Raw genomic sequence first — 21,281 nt, 5'->3', positions numbered from 1 at the left:
GTTATTTGGTTCGTTTCCCATTAACTCCTATATGGATACAACTGTCTAAGGGGCTGTTTGGTTGCGGTTTAATGGGTTGTATAAACCATATGGCTTATTTGCACAATCATATCTAATTGTTCGGTGTGGGCTTATTCGGTCAGCCCATGGCTAAATTGCTCAGCTACAAAACCTGCATTATTTGTATTCAGCCATTAAATTCCCCCAACCACCCTTCCCTCAACAATCCATCATCACTCCTCCCTCAACAATCCATCATCACTCCTCCCTCAACACTCCATTGATTTTGCCTCTCACCATCCATCATCACTCCTCCCTCAACACTCCATTGATTTTGCCTCTCACCATCCATCACAGGTTCTTGATTTATTTGTGTTTCCAACATGAAGGTCACGTCCTGACGAAGGAGGTTTAATGTCCGACATAGGAGGTTTTTGATTCCCCTTGATTTCTTTATGTTTCTGGTAGTGAAAGGCGGAGGAGGATGTTGATTTCATCTTCACGAATTTGCTCTTCGACGAAGAAAAACCACCGTACATCAACTCACCTTCCTTCAACTCCAACTTTTGTCGAGATATGCCGCTACTAAATTTCTCCAAACCACCGCTTTTTCACACACTTCATTCTTCATCCATTTCTGAACCAAGCATCCTCGTCGTTCATCAAAATCATCTCAAAAACAACCAGCCAACCAGGTCCTCCAAATTTCGTTTGTTTCATTTTCCTACAAACAGTCAATTGTTCATCATCTTGTTCTTCTAGGTTGTCGCTTTTTGTGGAGCTCAACAGGAGAGTTGCTAGTGGTAGAGTGATGGTGTTCTTCCACCTAGCAGGTTCAAGAAAGCTGGTGGTGTTTACTGAATGGAAAGAGGAACTTTATGGTGATAGTAGTGTTTTGGTGTGATGTAAGGGGTATGGATCTTTTGTTTAAAATATATAAAAGTAAAATATAGACCAAGAGTAAAATGATCATTTATGACATTCACACTGTTTATTCACAACTTATCTATTAACATACAGACAACTCTATCCATATAAATCCTAACAAAAAAACAATCTTTAAGTAGATTAATCTATCTGTGTAAATTAAAAAGGTTTTTGTTTGAGAATTATTTTAGATGAAAAAAACACGTTTTTTAAACTGGGTAAGGCAAGTTTGGAAAATTTTGCCTTCCTACATAAAAAACCCTCTTAGAAGCTTATTGAACAACTTTTTATATCATTAAGCCACCACCAAACATTAGGAACATTATACTGCTAACAAACATACCCTTTGTCTTTTTACACCATAGATAGCATAATGAAACAACTACTTAATGAAATAAGGTCTTTGCTTAATCTTGAAACATTGCAATAAATGATGTCAAGGAATAATTTCTTACTCAAACACAAAATGAGAACCACAATGTCATAGAATCTTAACTAGATTCAAAGGTCACATGGGAATATAGGAGTTCTAATTGATTGCAAAAATCCAGATAGAAAGATCAAAACCAAACCCTAAAACATCTATTCTTCTGCAGCAGATTCACCACTCTGGTTGTTGTGCTTCCTTGCATACCTCTGGTTCCTCAAGAACTTAGGATCCATCTGCATTACAAACATTTTTTCAATCAAATAACACCATAACTGCCACTCTCCGAATAGAAAAGAGAACAAAAACCATTGAATCTGTAACAACTACTTCTTTAGGTTTGGTATTAATCATATTTAAGAAAAGGATAACATGATTCACCCATTAGCAGATCAGAGCAAATGTCAATTAGAAGTTAATTATGGGCCATTATAACCATATTTAAGGGAAGCCAAAATCATGATTCAAGGCTATGAGAAAAGGGAAACAGAAAGCAAAAGGCACAGGAAAGAAAAAAATGAAATACTAAGAGGCCGTTTACCACGTGCTTACCAGGTAAGCACTTACTGGCAAGAGAAATTACCCTCGCTACCTTGTCATATAAGGTTCTTGGTCATCAAAATGAATTGTTGATCAACATCTACCGGTAAGTGCTTACCAGGTTAGAGTTTCTTGGTCCTTGGCACATTGGTAAGTGCTTAACTGCTAAGCATTTAGTAAACGGCCCCTAAATTTATAATCTTGTTTAGTTTTAAAATTACTAACTTCCAGAAATACTACTTCACTTGGTTCACAATCTCTCTTTGACTCAATCCATTACTGCTACATCCCATAAACTGTGTCCAAATTCAGACTGTTCAATGAGTTGCTTCAATTTAGCAATAAATGTTTCCTTTGGGTAGCAGATATCGACAACTACGTAACGGATAACATATAACTTATCATCTGGAAGTAACAGTATGATAATTTAAAGTAAAAAAATGGAGTTTTGATTCCAACAAAGCAGTAGTAATTTGACTACTATAACACGATTAAAACAAAAAACTATCTACAGAAAACTATCATAATGTCGGTTTCGCTGAAAGCGTCGTTTAGAAATCCATCGATTGCACATAACACCTATTAACGGCCAACAACGGCAACCCTAACTTACTGATCCACGGATCTTCCACTCATAAAATCAAGCAAATCGAAAGAAAAAAAAACTTACCCCCTTGGTGGAAGTGTGTCTATGCTTCCTTGGCTTCTTGATGCCGTTCCTATGAGCCTTGTGTGACTGGTTATGCGCCGTATGATTCTTCGACTTGGCCATTTCACTCCTACAACGTTATCAACAAAACTTAGCAAATCAAAACACAAACAAACACGATGCAACACATATACGGATCTCAGTAAGCTGCAAAGAAACTACTAGATAGAGAAAAGAGGATAGAGAGAGAAACCTGTTTAGCTGCTACTCCAACTCCAGTGAGATTAGGGTTTTCGACTGAAGAGGAGAAGTAGGGTATTCGTCTCTTTTAATATGAACTATGAAGTATGAACCCATATTTGTTTATTGGATTTGGACTCCTCTTATGGGCTGGGCTGGGCTGCACTCGGCCCATGACCTCTCAAAAAGAAAAAGAAAACATTATTTTTATATTTTTAGTTAGAAATTTGGATTTTTTTTATTAACTTGGATATCCAACCTGTTATGCGAACCGACTAATCCCAGAACGACCACCTGCTTTGCAGATAGCCCGAAGTCACCGCATTTGAACCTCCATGGCCACAAGGGGATTTTTATTCTTCCTTGGATTTGAACCTGAGATCTCCTACTACTTTTGACCTTTGAAGCCAAGCTCAAACTAATCAGGTACCACCCTTATGGTTAAATTTGGGTTTTATTATCTCTGAATTGTAATTTTTTGTTATTATCATTCACAATTTATTGTTGTTTTGATTTACACTTCTTTACTGTTTTAATCTCTTGTACTTAAAAGGTAGAAATTAGTCCAGGGATGAAAAATAACAATAAATTGCAAACTATAAGGATGAAATCGTAACTTCTAAACCACATGGATGAAAATCGAAATTATTAACAAACCATAGCAACAAAAATCATAATTTACTCTTTACACTTTTGTCATCTCATAAGTTGTTTTTTCTTTAATAACTTCATTCTCGTAAAATCACGTTTGTAAGGTTGGATTCCGATAAGAGCTTCATGCACATTCAACTGCCTTTGTTTACCTATAATTTTATTATCATGACCGGAAATTTAACAAATTTTGTACATGTGAAAGTGGTTGAATGTATATAAAAGTTCGTGAAAGTTACTGAAAGTGAAGATAAAGGCAGTTGAAGATAGATGAGGTTGGATTAAAAACCAAACTCTTTCAAATGTTCAAAAGTTAACTGTTAATCTTCATTTTGCAACTATGATTAATTGTATTGAAGTAATAAACATGGAATTTAAACGTTTATCCGTGTAAACGCTTACAAGTCATATTATCTGAATACGACAAGTACCAAAAATCTTACTCGATAAGAGCGAAGACACAAGGACCGAGAGTCTTTCCCGATAAGTGTGGTCGAAGACTCTTATTATGGTTAGTGTTTACCGGGTAAAATGTTGCATACGATGCAGTTTCGATGAACTAAAATCTTACCCGATAAGTAAGCGATAGTGTTAAATTTTACCAGTAGCACTTACCAGGTAAGTGTTTAGGTAAACGGCCCCTTAGTGAGGTTTAATCATGCATTTGATTGACGATAACTGAAATGGAATCAGGACTTGAATTACAAATTCTCAACGTGAATCAGTACTTGGTTCTTACCGTTTTATTATTAGTAAAATACAATACCAAACGTGTATACTTTGCATAAAATTGTAAAAGCTTTTGTGATGAACTAATGTAATTGAGGTTAGTAAAAGCATATCCAACAACTATGCAATAACTTTTCTATAATAAAATCAAAAGTCAAAATCTCTAGAAAAATTGTATTCAACTCCAACACGTACATAATTTTATCAATTTCAACATTAAATATACTTATGAACTTCAGACAACTCTCAAGCAGTTCCATTCCCTCTTACTGTATTTCAGGATCAACCCAACCCGGTCAAGTATGATACTTATGAACCACGTTTTGCAGTACATATTAATAAGGATGAATACAAACTGAGAACAATACCATTTTACGTGAATACAAGAACACTTGAAACAGACAACCATCATATATATAAAGATAAATAAACCAGAACCGAGCCAAATGGACCAAAAACACACTACTTCTCGTTCTTAACAAAATAGTGTCGCGCATAAAGGGATTTCGACTAGAAAGAAGACAAGTAGACAACTATAAAAAGGTATAGAAGCCAAGCATGGCCCGAAAAGCCCAGTTTTTAGGTGAAAGCCCAAACCGATCCAAGGCCCAAAAAGCCCGGTCAAACTAACACGTTATGTAGATGATGTTGATAGGATTACAAATCTAAAAACCAACATTTTATCGGTATATCTATGATTAAAGTACACAAAATGCGAAGGCTAAAAGCGAACTTCTAGGCCGAATGTTTCACGGATGGTTTTCTAAACTTCAACGATGAACCATTCCCGTTGAAACCATCATGCCATCTTTCTCATAAAAATATAGACGGGCTGAAAAAACGTACCTACGCATTTACAAAGCAACAGTTAAAACACAAACACGAACACCCATGGGCCGTCGTCATACACGTCTTCTATTTTTCCATGTCGGTTGCGGGGTCAAGGCTCCCGTCATACTCATGCTGCAAGAGTAAAAAAAACAAAACCCGAACAAAAAGCATCAAGATCAATACTAGTAAATAATGCAATTGAGGAAGGATGTGTTTTGGTACGGGACAGACAGGACATGACTTGACTTGACTGGACGGAAGAGAGTAGGGTAAGCGGGTGAAAGAATTATACAGGTGTTTTAGGGTTTTAATTTGACAAAGGGTAGTTTAGTAAATTATCAATTTTGTCCTATCTCCCATAAAAAATGCATTTTTCTCCCACTCAACCATGTCTCAGTCTAATGTTGTGCCAAACGTGGGACAACAAGCTTCCGTTCTATCATGTCCTATACTATCCCACGTACCAAACACACCTTAAATGTGTATAAGCGTCGATAACTATATATACCGATGCTTGTAAGTGTTCTTGCTTCATTTTCCGGTATTCTTCTTGAGCTCTTTTTGATCGGAACATGGCTTGCACCCGAACAACAGATCTCTCTACGCGCTCTTCAGCTTGTTTCCGGCTGGCACGGAAGAACCCTTCCATGCCATTGTTTTCTTGATTCTCGTCTTTCTCAACATTGTTAGGATCAACTTGAAGACCTCGGAAGCCTCTTCGCTTCAAACGCCAACGAAGAATTGCTTTCTCGAGCACTCCTACAGACCATACTATCTTAGTATATTGCCTTCGAACTTGGTGACCTCGGAAAATCGCCTGTGTTGAATAAATATACAAATACGTTACCAAGCGAGTCAAATAAACTACACATAAAATTATTACCGCGAAACAAACTGAACTCTCTATCTACTCCTTGCAGCTCTGTGAGAATACGTCGAACCCATCAAGTTACCCTCCAAAAGAGCCCTTGAAGAGAGAAGGAGGTTCCAAAAGTCTAGCCGATGTGGGACTCTAACCCACCCCCTCCAACAGAGGCTAGACGGGCACAAATGTCCCATAGAGTGCAATGGGTATCCAGACAAAACCGGACAAGACAGTTGTTCAGCATTTGGTAAGACAGAACTAGACAAGACATAACATATAATATAGACAGTTGTTCAGCCTTTCCTATACTGTTCTTTATTATCAATAATATAATAAATTACATAAATTAATCAAAATATAGAAACCATATAAAAATTATGTTTTGAGGACTGTGTAAATGAAAGTTTATAGAGCATAAAATACGAGAAATAAAATTTAAAAATGGAATAAAATATAAAGAGGGAGGCGTTTTTGATGTTTTAGAAGAGAATTATTATTTATTTTGAGGTTATATCGGTAAAATATGGACCATAAAAAATAGTGAAACAATAGTCCTGCCAAACGTGAAACAATAGTCCATCTTTTGTTCTGTCTTGTCCAGTGTACCAAACGCACCCATAATGTCGAGTCCCTGACATAGCTGTCCGGGATGGTTGACCTTGGGTTTGATATGATATAAGAATATGTGGAACCCCATCGGAACTCTCCAAAGGAGCTTTTTAGAATGGGGGTTCCAATATATATTCAGAAGAAAGTGTTCAAATCTAGCCAATGAGGGACTCTAACAAAGTCTACATTTCAATATTCATTATGACTAAAACTGACACGCCCTCACGGAATCACATTCAAATGAATTTATCAAACAGGAATGTAAAAACGGGTTACGAAGAGAGATCTCACTTGAATTTTGATGACTTGACGACGCTTATTCAAGAAATCTTTTCTTATCTTCCAAGTACGAAACCTATGTTGTATACGTGCAGCAGCTGCCATTTGTTTTTTCGTTTCATGGTTCCGAAAGGCATGCTGAATCCTCATGGCTGCTATGATACTCCGTGCTTCGTCTTCTGTACTCGAAGATTCAACTTCTTTCGTTCGAAGTTTAAAAGACTGCTCCCTAAATGCAGCCTGTATACGAGCTGCAGCATCAGCAGCTGTTCGATAAGCAGCCAGGGTATCCTTCAGATATTGCTCATCCTCGTTGATTTGTGCCGATGGGGTGTTCAAGGCAAAATCGTCATTGGTCGGGAACGTACTCTGCAATGAGCCACTAACATTTCCTGCTAATGTCATGGCCTCAAAATGTGCCACAAGTGACTTCTCAGCAAGATAAGCAGCCAATCCTTCATAACCACTCTTGGATGCAAGATCTGCAGGCGTGCATCCATTCGTGTTTTCTGAAGTGGGGTCAGTCACCAGATTTGGGTTGGCCCCTGCAGAGAGAAGAGATGCAACCATCCTTTGCCTGAACGTAAAAAAAGAATTCGATGAATAAATAACATAATGCAAATTCCAAGTCCAACAAAAACCAACTTTGGCCCATTGATACATTTTCTATTTACATTGACTATATGAAACAAACGACCAACTTTGGCCACCATCCAACGTATAAAATGCAGGTTTTATATCTAATATAATTGGGTAAATTGCATGAAAATGCAACATACTTCGGTGCGATTCCTATTCCTATTTTCTGTAACGTACTTCTCAACCTTCATTTTGGTACCTCAGATGAGATATCTCGGACATTTAGATCAAAGTACGTTACCCGAAGTATGCAATTATCATATGTAAATAGGTACCTCGTATGAAGGACCCAAATGAAGGTTTTGAAAGTAATGGGTTGTTTGGTTGGTTTTCCATCAAGTCCTATATGGATAAAGACAAAGCTATCTGTGTGGATTAATCTGTTTGTATAGATTGATTTTTTTTTGTTTGTGAGGGTTTTTCCATAGATGGAAGAAATGTGTTTTTTAGTTGGGAGGGGCAAGTTTGGAAAAAAAAACTTGGCTTTTGTGCATAAAGCTCCCCCTAGAATCTTACTAGATAAGTCATTTTCTATATCATTAAGCCACTACCAAACAATCATGTATAGCTGACTGAATAAGTTGTGAGTCTCATTAAGCTCGTTAAGCTACTAACAAACAAACCCTAAGTTATACAAAATAGGAATCAGACCAAAGTAGTTGCATTTTCATGCAATTTACCGTATATAATTCTACTTGTTGGAACAAAGAAATGTACCTCCCATAGTGTGCAGCCCAATGGAGAGCCGTCCATCCAGATTTGTCACGAAAATCCAACGACAGGCCAGACCATGAATACGGGTAAATAGCCCAATTATAGTCCAGGATTGCACACAAATGTATTACTCCTTGACCTTGGTCATCACGATCTGGGATCTTACCACCCTCTAAAACTTTCTCCAAGAGCCATTCAAGTAATCTGTTCTGCAACGTGAGCTCCATTAAGCTATTTTTTGCTCGTTGAAAAGATATTCTTTTTTCTGTAATTGAATTTACCAAATAATCCCAACTATCAACAATATGACGCGATTTCTGGACGAACATTATTGCTTCTTTTTGGGTCTTTTGTGGTACTTTACTAGATAAGATAGTAAGGCTCTTCGATGAAGAGAAAAGCAAATGAGATAGTCTCATCTTAATTTGTAGTTCTTGCCAATCCGGCTTCTCGTCTAAAGAATCCATCAAGCTGGTCGTAGGAGGCAACTGAAACTCGAATGCCATGAGTTGACTGATGGGTTTGTGGCCATCAGAACTGATGAAAAGATTGACGATTCCCGGACTTTGTGGAGTAATCATGCAACGAAATACTCCGGATTGGACGATTTCTGCCGGAACACAAGCATCCCCACAGACACAAAATAGATTTGAGTTCAGTAGGTGCAGATACTTTTCTTGGAAAACTCCGACCACTAAGATCTGCAGAAAGGATACTAGATGTCAATAGGGTCAAATTTCAGGAGAAAACTGCAAAAAAATGAAAAACTGAGGAACACTCTGGTAACCATTCATCTGGACGGTATGCACATGTGCATAGAAGTAATCTGTAAGCAATTTATTCGGTATGAACCAAGAAAGAACTTCATTTACTTGTATGCGCATGTGCATATTGTCCAGATGAACGGTTACCAGGATGTTCCTCAGTTTTTCATCTTTTTGAGGGTTTTCCCCTGAACCTCCCTCGATGTCAATATATCATAAAAATGCAGCATAATTACATTGCAACAAACATAAGGACAAAAAAACAACACCTTTGTTTCTTCGCTTGATAGAGCCCATGCAGGCGAGACTTCAGTTATGCTGAAAATTTGTTCATTGGAATGAGATTCATGGCGATCACCACTTAGAATTCCGAGCGATTCTTGACCGATTAGCAAGGGTTCGGGAGTCAGAAGTGGATCATCTATTGCTCCAGGAGAATCTGTTATAATGTAGTTCATCCATCTTCTGAAACTATCTTGTGATGGCAACCCCTCCTTACCCATCATGTCTAAAACACCAGTGGCAACATTTGCAACTCGGGCATCCTCCATTCCCACCTTCAGAAGGTCAATGTTGTTGCCAACGGAATTACCTTCATGACAAAATGTTGCCAATGGATTTTCCATAGCTAATTTGTGCCCCAATGAGGAGTTACTCTGTAAAGATGTACCATCGTGACACAGTTAAGAATCTACAAAATATCTCGGAAATGAAGAAGTTTTACAAAATATTGAAGTTAAAAATTAAAAGATCAAAATTTAAAATCTCGTTGACAGTGATAACAAAAAAAGTAAAACAAGATGGTGAAAAAAATTAATAATAAGCCATCTTATTTTTCTAATAACATCTGTCACAAGAGTATCAACACATCCAAGAGTTCTACAATTAATGTTACAATTGGGGAGTTTTAAAATGCTAAAGATAAAAGTCAAGTGATTTGGCATAACGTCAAATACAGACTCTTTTTTGAGGTGAAAGAAATGATATATGAAAATGATGCTCCCTCAATCTCAAAAAAATGTTCAACTTCAGACATAGTTTTATAAAGTGGGAATCTTGTGGACCAAAATTAACACTATCAAGTCCCGTTTGGTTTGCAGAATTGGATTGGATTTGGAGGGATTTTAAATCTAAATTACATTCTAATCCCATGTTTGGTTTGAAGGATTTCCTGGATTTGAAATCCCACAAACATATGATTTTGAAATCCCACAGGGGTAGTTGGTATTTCACAGGATTTCGTAGGATCTGTATATAATAATGTTCTAAAATATGTTAAAAACATTTATTTTGTAACAATCAATTAATAAAAAGGTATTTTAATTATTTTTATAATTATTTATAATTTGTTTTTATAAATAATGCAATTCAATTCCATTCCAAATCCTACATTCAAACACACCAAATCCTTCCACGAAATCCAAATCCCTCAAAACCATTCCATCAAACCAAATACCCTCTTAGTATTTTGTAAGGATTACAAATGGGCAAAAGAGGTCATTGGTATTGAAATTTTTCCAAGAAAGGATGCAAGGAGTACCTAAAAAGAGAGGGGGAACCAAAAAAACAACAATACAAGAAGGGAAAAGTAGTGAAACTTACATCATCTATTGTCCCGTTTAATCCATATTGGTTAGGATGATCAAAGAGTGCATTTCCTGCAAAGAATAAATTGCCACATGTAAATAACGGAATGATCCTTTATCATCAAGAAACATTCAAGTGTTCCATGGATTATCAAGAACTCCCATCTCTATTGCAACTAAACCAAGTTCTCTACCTCCTTCAGATGTAAGCAGCTTGTTGGAATCATTTGGAATCACAAGCTCATCCCATTCAAGTGTGTTGATCTCATGAATTCTCATCTTATGATTTATTACGGTCTCATTAGGCTCTGTCGAATCACCAAAAACAGAGAAACTTTAGAACATTTAACCTCTATTGTCAAGAACTTCTTCACATTTGATGACTATATTTATATTTTCTTTCATCTCATAAGAACTATTCTCCGTCCCATGAAGATTGCAGCATTGACCACACACATGGTCTTACGAAAAGCGTATTAACAATCAGTCAAATATCAAAAAATACCCTTCCATGATGACAAAATAGGGAGAAATCTTAGGGGGGGTTTGGTTGGCAGAATGTTTTTCGAAGGAATTGAATCTGTCAAAGGAACTGGAATGGAATCTTATCAGGTTTGACCAAGTGTTTGGTTGGCAAGAATTGGAATGTAATCTGTCAAATGCATTGGAATAAGTCTGTTTGGTTTACAGAGAAATTGGAACGAAATGATGAAAATGACCAAAATACCCTTTCTTTGGAATTTGTATTTTTTATTCTTTTTTTGAAACTATAAATATAATAATTTAAAAAAATTGGTTTAATGGGGTAGTTTTGTCATCTTAAGAAAATTGGTTGGAATGGAATTCAATTTCTTTCCCCACTATGATGGAATGATGAAATCCATGGTTGGTGGAAACCATGGAATTCAATTCCATTCCATAGGTAAACCAAACGTTAGAATGAAATTTGATCCTACGGACTTGACCATTACAATTCCATTAGATTCTTGCGAATCAAACGCCCCCTTATAGACCAAGATAAATACCATCAATCATTTCAAATGATGGCGATGGTAAAATAGGTAATTTTAACTTCAAAACATTCCCAAAATTGTGTTGCAATTCACACTGAACATCAAGAAACACAGGCATGGTACAAACTATTGTAAAAAGCATGTAGCAAGAACTGCAATCGACTCTAACTGCAATGAGGTTTTCTGTATGGTATATAAAGATTTCTTGATATCACACAAAATAAACTTACACACCGGTAAAGTACACCTGATCAACCCCATCAATTTCTTCCGACTGATTAGATGAAGTAGGTAGGTCTGAACTAGAATTGGAATCAACAGGAGTCACCGGAGAACCTTGCAACTGCATCACATGTTCAGCATACCCATAAGTAGTAAGTGGTAGTTGTTAGTTTGAGGAGCCAAGTTTGTGTGTTAATATATATATATACAAGTATTGAGCAATATCATATATGTCTGGTAGGGTCAGTTTCAGGGAAAACCACAAAAAAATGAAAAAATGAGGAACACCCTGGTAACCATTCATCTGGACGGTAAGTACATGTGCATACAAGTGATGTCCAATATGCTCATGTGCATAGAAACCAAGGAACAACTTCACTTACTTGTATGCACATGTGCATATCGTACAGATGAATAGTTACCAGGGTGTTCCTCAGTTTCTCATTTTTTGAGGAGTTTTCCCCTAAACCTGTCTCATTTCTGCTATTTGTCTTTTAGCACCAACAAATTTTAAACATGCACAGTTTCTCGATGCATGGACACACATACATTGTCACATGTGTGGTCATATCTACAAGAAAAGGTGATTTTATGATTAACCAACCTCCTGAGTGTCACGATAATGAACGAGTACAATATGTTCCAGTTTCCTGTAACATAATCAAACAAACAACGATCAAAACATGAATATATAAATAAAAGAAACACACCGACAATATGTATTCCAAATCTATGACATCATATATCCATTAAATCTTTTATTGTTGCATACTTATCAAGAAGCCAATAACATCTACGAACAAGGGTTGTCCGATCCTCGCCATGTGCATAATATACATGAATTCTTTCATTGTTGCCAACCTGAACCAACCGCATTGAGAGGTTATATATCACAAGTTCATTCACTTTAAAAGAACAAAATATACAAGAAACTAATGCTCTACTCTATTAACATTTCCATTTTTTTCATTTATACTCTTTTGACCTTGTTTCCTGAAGTAGGCAGACCATAGGGTCCACTATACACTAACACGAACCTTGGGAAAAGTACAAAACGGATATCATGTAAACCAACATACACTAAACCTCTTAAATACAATATTTAGGATGACATTTGCTTATATACTACTTTTCTCCATTCCATTCTCTCTTTGATGGCCCCCATCTTCAATTTTCCTCGCATTAACTAAATAGGATTCACAACCACAACATGATTCTAAACTCATCATATAAATGAGACCTGCAAAAATGATAATGCTAGAATCTAGATGGCCTAAACTAATAGACGGCTAAGTAACTTATAAGATAACAATCTAAAACAGTTTACAAAGACAATAGAAGTGTCACAAATTTAATATAGGAAGTTTTTTTTTTGGAAGGGTGTCCCAGGCAATCCCGGCAAATTGTGACGGCAAGAAATCAGTCCTGATAAACTCAGTAGCCACAATTTTGTGGAGGCCTCGAATCGAACCCTGGGCAAATGGGATATTCCACCACATCCCCCACGACCTCAACCACTATGCCACAACCCTTGTAATTGACAACTACGTCATGTACCGATAATAGCACAAAATTATAAATGGGAACTTAACCTGGCCATACAATGGATACCCTTGTTTTTAGAAAATATTTGATAGAGAAAGAGAATCATGGTCAACCCTAAAAAGTTAGACCAATGACTCGACTAAATTCAGCAAATATCCCTGACCCACTTACTTTTGTCTAAATATAAACACAAGCAAGCATTTTATTGATGTGTAAGCTCAAATATACCTATATTAATCACGAATATGTGGTCTTGTCCCATTAGACATTAGTTACAACTTCACCAGATATCAATAATAGAACATTTATATTCATGTGGCTGCAAAAGAAGTTTTGGGTCAATGAGCTTCACACAGAAACTAATCAAAACAACAGAAATAAGGCAATGATTAGAGGGGAATAACGTTGAATCATATAATACGCTTTGGCTGATTGCTACTCGACTAGGATTTGGACTCCAGGGATTGAATTCCATTGTTTTCTTTCTGAATCTTACATGTGAATCATGGGTTGACAACTATGTCTAAGATCTTAATAGTGGTTAAATTCAAAAAAACTGATGAGTTCCATGACCAATAAAAGGCTTGGGTAATTTTGGATAAAAATTGTACAGTTTTGGGGTTCAATGGTGCAAATATTCTAGTACACCATTACTTATTTAATTAGAACATATCTCTCTTACTCAATAAGAAGAATCCATCAAACAAAAGAACTAACAAAATAGTGTACCTCCACTTACATTCGTGTTTAAATCATACAACTAGGTAGCAAACAATATGCCCATTCTCGTTCCTTTTTCCGATATGTGAAAGACCACTCAAGTCCCTTTTTTCCCCGATATACATAAGGACCCCAAGGCAACACTTGATAAAAGAAAAGTAAAACTCACCTTCAAGTGTTCATGAGCTTCCTTCACAGTCTTTCCATCTTTTTTCTTTTTCCAGTTGTGGCCATCTTTCCGGAAATTTCTGAGCATCTTCCGGTCAAATAGGACAATGGTGCCACCTATTAGATTGCATCCCAAATTCATAAACTCAATTACAATTACATTAACAATATTACTAGTAACTGTGAAATTAGAAATTATGTGTGCTTTTTAGAATTACTTGGTGGCAAATTAACCGGTTTCACACTGATGTTGAAATACTTGTGGTTGTAAAGTACAGCGTGAATCTCATTTGGCCGGAGCCATCTTGTCTTTGCTTCCTCCATCATGTTGGGAATGTCCAGATCTGTTAACGGAGTTAAGAATTAGTCTCAGTAAGACGTAACCATGGATTAAGAATGAAAATCTAACCGAAGAAAAGCAAATTTATGTAACCATGATAAACGTATATGCCCAAGAGACAGATGTATGTACTTCCAGTTCCACTGGTTCTTTCATATTTTCATAGTTTACATAAAAATAACTCATAGAAGGCCTATACAAATGTACTTAACAGGAACTTAACTTCGCCTTTTTATGGGTATCATTTAGAATATTGATACTTAACTTGGGAAAGGGTATACTTTGTGTTCCCATGAAAACTCCTACATCTTTGGAATGCAACTTTAAGAGCTTTGTGGCCTATGTAATGTTGGACTTTTAAAAGGGAAGTGAATGCTCATCAGATAGAACACCAATTTTCAGCGGCAATAACCGTGATTGATGTACCATGTCAAAAAGTGTGCTTCACAGGTTGTATGCTTGATATGCTGCAGTTCTGTTTACCGTCTCTTTCAACATAGCTTCTTCGTACAACTATGGTTCCAAACTTCTTGAAATTAATATAAAAATCAATCAGAAGAGACTTTCAAGTAAATGGATCGAATTAAAAATGCATTATACATTTCATGGGACCGTGGAGGACGACACACACAACCTTATTTTTTTATTGCCCTTCTTCTCTCCCAACTTAACTCCATCTGCCACTTAGGGGCTGTTTGGTTGGTTTTCCATTAAGTCCTGCATGGAACTATGGATAAAGTTGTCGGTATATATTGGGAAGATTTTTGTTTGGGAGGGTTTTTCATAGGGAGGAAGGAGCGCGTTTTTAATTGGGAAAAGCAGGTTTGGAATAAACCTGGCTTTTTGCATAAAGCTCCGCTCTAGAAGCTTACTAAAAAGCCACTGTCTATGTCATTAAGCCACTACCAAACAGTCATGTATAGCTTGACGAATAAGTTGCGAGTCCCATTAAGCTCATTAAGCTGCTAACAAACAGACCCTTACTTCCCATTTAAAGCTAAGATAAAAGAAAGAAATCACCATACATAAGGACAAGATGCCTAGTCACCCATGTGGGCTGCTTTCCCAATTGGTTGGAGCTAATCCGGAATAAGCTAGAAGTACTAAATTCAAATACTATGTTTACATTTTCTTATGGGTACATCAACAAAAGGAGGCAACAGTTTCACTTTGCCAGGTCTTGTCTTTCACATAAAAGAGATAATCACAAGTCACAACATCAAATCAATCTATAGTAACCACCAATATTACATCTAACTTACCATTTTTCCCTCTTTAACTTAACTCATTTACTCTATAAAAAGCAATTGTGGTGAGTTTGATGTAGATTTTTCCAAACAAAAACCATTCCCATTTGGTTAAACCTTTAAGCATCAGTGTTTTATCCTGATACCTTCACAATTCTTACCAATTTTTAACCCTCTTCTTCAGACATCAAACATCAACTTAAGTTAACCAATTAATCTATCTCCTCAATTCCAGTTAAAACATAGCACAAACATAAAACAATATGATCAGCAACACAAAGTCACAAAATACAAACTCAATTCCAGTTTAGAAGCATATGCATGAACAACAAAAGTTCAGAATCAAACACAAACCTTTCATGGTTTTGAAGCCATGAATCTCTGAACCAACAAGTCCTGCTTGTAAGGTAGGTTCCATCTCCGAAAAGGAACCTCTAGATTCTTAATTTAATCCAAGAAATATACAACGAAACTTCAAAAATTAGGTAAACTTGATTGGAATCGGGATGAACAACGAAAGAGTCAAGTCAAAACCCACTAAAATACCTATTACACCGTACAGTAATTACCAAAATCAATCACTGCGATTGATCTACAGTAGCCCACGACCCAGAAGCTCACAGCGGACCAAATTATAAGTAAGAAACTGCAAAATCGGCAGATAAGAGAAGACCCAATTCGAATTTTGTAGCGTATATATAGAGGGAGGAACGATAGCATTGAATCAAATCATGGAATCGAGAAATGTGGGTTGAGTAGTCAACTTTCTCCGTGGGAAAGAGAAAGGGGGTGTTTGGGTTATTCACTTATTTTGGTCGTGCATCAACAATAAACATTTTTGATTATTTCAATAAACCGACGTCAAAATGATATAATTTTAAAAAAAAAAAATTAATCATTTTTAACTTATAATAAATTATAAAAAAATTATAAAAAAACATAAATTATTTCAAATAAAAAATCCTAAACACCCTCAAAATAATCATACAAAAAGTTGATTCAGTAAAAATATATTCTACGTTGATTCAAAATTAAAATATTATATTTATTTAATAAAATGTTATTTTCCATTTAAATATTTATTTTTAAACGTAGAAATATATTAAAAGTATTTATTTATTATTGTAATTATTTTTGGGGCGAACATATCTTTTAAAAAATTTATGATGAAACTTCAAAATCTCTAAAATTAAAGTACATTTAATTCCTATAGATTCTTATTTTGGATATTACAATATTTAATTATATTATTTAATGTTTCATTTATCTAATTAAATATTATTTCTTTCTCTAAATATTTATTTTCAAAGTGGTAAAAATATATTAAAAAATATTTCTCTTTTTTTCTAATCATTTTTAAAGTGTTCTCCAATTTTGAAGATTTTGACATTATCTTTTGCTTTCTCCATTTTGAAGAATCTATTAGAGCAAAAAAAAAACAAACACGTTCAAAATCTTTCATTATTTCTATTTTTTTATTTTTGGGAATCTCTTGGAGATGTTCTTACACTTTTTCCTCTACTTTCTGCATTTTGAAAAAAAAAAGTTTTGGAAGGTTTGTTCTAACAAAAAAACATGTCTAAAATATTTATTTTATCTATTTTGTAGAATTTATTGAAGATGTTTTTATACTTTTCAGGTTTGTTCTTACAAAAAAACATGTCTAAAATATTTATTTTCCTCTTAATAATTCACATTGGAAATTCCGACCAAAGGAACAGGAAAAATGAATTAATTCTGTATATTATATCCTCCTAATAATTTAAAAATTCTCACAAAAAAAGCAAGAAAAATGAATTACTCATGTAAAATTAAAATAATATTTAACACATTCATCTAATCTCGATTAAAATAATATTTAACTAATTATTTATTTTATTATATTGAATTAAACATGATTATTCAATTTCATCCTCTTTTCCCTTCCCTAATTTGTAATTTTTTATTAATTAAAATTAGTGCTAATAATATGTGTAATAAACATATAGGGTGCGTTTGGTGCGCAGACAAGACTGGACAGGACAGGACAGGATAGAACGGGACAGGACAGGACATGACAGCTGTTTAGCGTTTGGTAAGACAGGACAGGACATGATAGAACTGGTTAAAATGACCAATTTACCCCCAGTGAGCTGTTTAGTGTTTTTTCACTACGAAATGCATTCTGGTAACGCTGGTCCTACTACCACTACAGCCCTAATAATTCATCAACAACAACAACATTCAGCAATCATAATCAATGTAAACTCTCGAAATAAATCATAATACTTCATTAAAATCCCTAATAAGTACTTCAATTAATCAAGTTGTTGGCGAAATCGAGTACGAAACCACCATCAAAATATAATTCCTTACTTGCATGAAACAAGAAGAAAGGTATTTGAAGAGTTTCTTCAAATTCGTGATGTAGTTGCTGTAAGAAGCAGTAGCGGCCATCGGATAAGCAGCGGCGGCCATCGGAAGAAGCAGCAGCGGCCATCGGGAGAAGCAGCAGCGGCGGCCATCGGGAGAAGCGGCGGCGGCCATCGGGAGAAGCGGCAGCGGCGATCGGAGAAGCGGCAGCGGCGGCCATCGAAAGTCGCCGTCACCGGTCGCCGGTTGAGCGGTGGAAGAGATGGAGGAGAGGAGAGTGAATGGGAAGAAGGAAGGTATGCGTATGAGGTTTTTGAGGGTAAAGTGGTAAAAAGTTTCTTGTTCTACTTAGTTCTATGGGTAAAGGGTGGACAACCTTGTCCCACCCTTGTTCTAGTTTGTTCTAGTTAGTCCCACATAAAACCACAYCAAACATAGGACAATTGTGTTCTGTCATGTCCTGTCCCAACCTGTCCAACATACCAAACGCACCCATAATGTTTAATTAAAATCTAATTAAATAATATTGCATTTTTAATTACTAAATAATTTCATTTATTATGTGAGGGGTGATTTTACTATTTAAATACAAAAAATTGAAAATAATTGCCATTAAATATGACTGGAAAGATACTCGTGCAATGCAGCGAAATAAATCTTGATTTTAATATTTTATTTTATTCTTTATCTCAATCGATGTTACAGTATGGTCGTAGGTGATTTTGAAAAAACGATAATGTTTTTACTTTTAAATGAAATATAAATTTGAAAATATCATAAAAATTTGACAAAAATATATCAATATTAGTATCAAATTAACTATCTAAAATTCTTATTTTTTGTGTAACTTTTTAATTCAATATTTTTTATTATAATTTAATTTAGGTTCACCGTAGTTTATATTTGGTTTAATAATATAATTTTCTTATAAAGATAATAATTAATTATTTTGTTAGAACTCAATAATTATTCTAATTATATTTTAGATTTTTTATATTTTAAAATGAGATGTTTATCCTCTATTGATTATGTTTATCCGCAGTTAGTTACACGAATTTAAATACGGAGCTTTAATAAGTTGTACTTATGCATAATATGCATAATTACTTGAAATCCTGAATTTTAAATAACAACATACTTCATGCATAAAAAATGATTTTTAAGAGTTTCTGTTAAATGTTTTATAATATAGTATAGATACTAAAACGATCACTTTTTAAATTAGTAAACATTATCTTCTAATACAATATTGGTTTTTTAATTTAGGGTTTGTTTAACAGTTGCTGAATGGTTTGATACATAATTATTAAGTCATAATTATTAAGAGGCTCTCATGATATAGTGCAAAATGAAATATAATTATTTGGTAATTGTTTACGATGAAATTAAGGCGCTGAATGATTAAGGGAGACCCAATATACAAAATCATCCAGAAGATTTTAGAACCATTAAGAGGCTGACTTTTTTTGTTAAACAAAATTCACCTCTTAATATAACTATTAAGAGGTAAACAGACAACCCCTTAAGCATTCCTCTGTACATATTACATGTCTTCAAGTTTGATTTTTTTATTTATATTCAATTGTGACAATCTATTGCAGATAAATAAAAATATTTTTATTTTTTTAACAAAAGAATAATATGTCAATGATTGCTTGATAGATAGATATGAAAACACGTGATTTATGTTTTTAAATTCATGAACCTGGTTAATTTTATCAAAATATACATCAAATGAATGTTGCATTCCTGAACAGTCACTTTCATTAACGACGTATGTTTCGACTGTTTTGCGATGATATGTTTTCTTACGTAGACTTTGTTGTCCTTTTGGAAGGTGTGAAATATCTTGATCGCAAAAATAATGTCAAATTGGTATGATTTGTTGATCTGGTTTATAATTGATAGTTGTTACAAGTGTTTTAATGTTATTATCCTTTTTTTTTTCATAAATAGTTTGAGGTTATATTGGTAAAATATAAGTTTATTCTTTATTTGTTCCACCATATTCCATCATGTTCCATGGTGTAAGGGTGGAACAGGCTTGTTCCACTTTGTTCGGGGTTACTCCACATAAAAGTCCTACAAAACATGGAACAAGGATCCCTGTTTTATTATGTTTTGTCATGTTCAGTGTATCAAACGCACCATAAAAAACAGGTATGTAGTCATTAAAAATAAGCAAAGGCTCTATGAATGTACATTTTAAGATTTGGTATTGTAAGTGTAAGAATTTCTTAAAGTTCCACGTTTTAGCTATATAAAGCTAACTAATAAACACATTTGAATACAACATAATTGTTAGTCTCTACTAACACTCCTATAATTTTGGATTTTTTTTTTGACGAAATTAAATTTTCAACCTCGAATTAAAAATGATATATACTTCAAACTAAGTGATGGCCAAACCGGCCCGGGACTGTCGGAGTACTGGGGCCGGTAAGGACCGGCTATAGGACCGTCAATCGAGGCTGGTTATGATTTTGGAGGGTTTTGAGGGACCGATTACAGCCCCGGCCCGACCCGACCTTATTTTTTAAAAAAGTTGTGTTTTTTTAAATATAGTTGTTATATGACCGTTTTTTTGTCTTTTTTCCCTTCTAAAACCAAAAGAGCAATCATTCTTCAATAAAAACATGCATGATTGATGCCCTTAGATAAAAAGCAATTGATGATCGCACATGGTTCCTGAGATTCTTACAAAAGTGAGATTTTTAATATAAGTCAACCATATATATATATATATATATATATATATATATATATATATATATATATATATAAAGCATTTGGCCAAAACTCTTAAAAACTCTTAAAACTCTTAAATCTCTTAAAACTCTTAAAACCTTTTAAACTCGTTCATCCCTATCCGATTTCATCCCATATCTGAATTCGTGTAACTAACTGTAGATAAACACAATCAAATACAGGATAAACATCTCATTTGAAATATAAAAAATCTAAAATATAATTAGTATAATCATTAAATTCTAACAGAATACTTAATTATTATCTTTATAAAATTTATAATATTAAACCAAAAATAAATTATTTTATTATTAAACTTAATTAAATTATATATAAAAAATATATTCTATATTATAAATCATTTAACAAAAACTCTTAAAAACCATTTTCTATGCGTAAAGTACTTTTTATTAATGCATATTACTTAAAACTCAAGATTACAAGTAAATTATGCGCATGTACAACTTATTAAAGCT

General features: G+C 34.6%; 2 protein-coding genes across 5 annotated transcripts; both read right to left on the bottom strand.

Annotated features, from left to right (window-relative positions):
* Positions 1 to 1,316: 1,316 nt before the first annotated feature.
* LOC112519551 (60S ribosomal protein L29-2-like) lies at positions 1,317 to 2,867 on the bottom strand. Its single transcript, XM_025127745.1, has 3 exons — positions 2,797 to 2,867; positions 2,565 to 2,673; positions 1,317 to 1,590 (listed from the first exon to the last, which is right to left on the bottom strand). The coding sequence occupies exons 2-3, from the start codon at positions 2,664 to 2,666 to the stop codon at positions 1,510 to 1,512; spliced, it is 183 nt and encodes a 60-aa protein (XP_024983513.1). The 5' UTR covers positions 2,667 to 2,673; positions 2,797 to 2,867; the 3' UTR covers positions 1,317 to 1,509.
* A 1,842-nt stretch (positions 2,868 to 4,709) lies between these two features.
* Positions 4,710 to 16,504, bottom strand: LOC112519057 (calmodulin-binding transcription activator 6-like). Of its 4 annotated transcripts, none has more exons than XM_025126996.1 (14): positions 16,275 to 16,504; positions 16,060 to 16,146; positions 14,337 to 14,462; positions 14,120 to 14,235; positions 12,458 to 12,546; positions 12,290 to 12,335; positions 11,694 to 11,806; positions 10,645 to 10,784; positions 10,467 to 10,522; positions 9,134 to 9,520; positions 8,104 to 8,801; positions 6,760 to 7,324; positions 5,503 to 5,811; positions 4,710 to 5,126 (listed from the first exon to the last, which is right to left on the bottom strand). In XM_025126996.1, the coding sequence occupies exons 1-14, from the start codon at positions 16,423 to 16,425 to the stop codon at positions 5,079 to 5,081; spliced, it is 2,931 nt and encodes a 976-aa protein (XP_024982764.1). In that variant the 5' UTR covers positions 16,426 to 16,504; the 3' UTR covers positions 4,710 to 5,078. The 4 variants fall into 4 exon arrangements, with proteins under 4 accessions (XP_024982764.1, XP_024982765.1, XP_024982766.1 ...); XM_025126997.1 differs by having other exon boundaries at positions 10,645 to 10,758; positions 11,698 to 11,806; positions 16,275 to 16,503; XM_025126998.1 differs by having other exon boundaries at positions 16,252 to 16,490.
* Positions 16,505 to 21,281: the final 4,777 nt, after the last annotated feature.

The sequence above is a fragment of the Cynara cardunculus genome (genome assembly GCF_001531365.2).
Source record: "Cynara cardunculus var. scolymus isolate 2C chromosome LG 10, CcrdV1, whole genome shotgun sequence".
In the NCBI taxonomy this organism is placed as follows: domain Eukaryota; kingdom Viridiplantae; phylum Streptophyta; class Magnoliopsida; order Asterales; family Asteraceae; genus Cynara; species Cynara cardunculus.
This window is presented reverse-complemented; position numbering and strand designations above follow the sequence as displayed.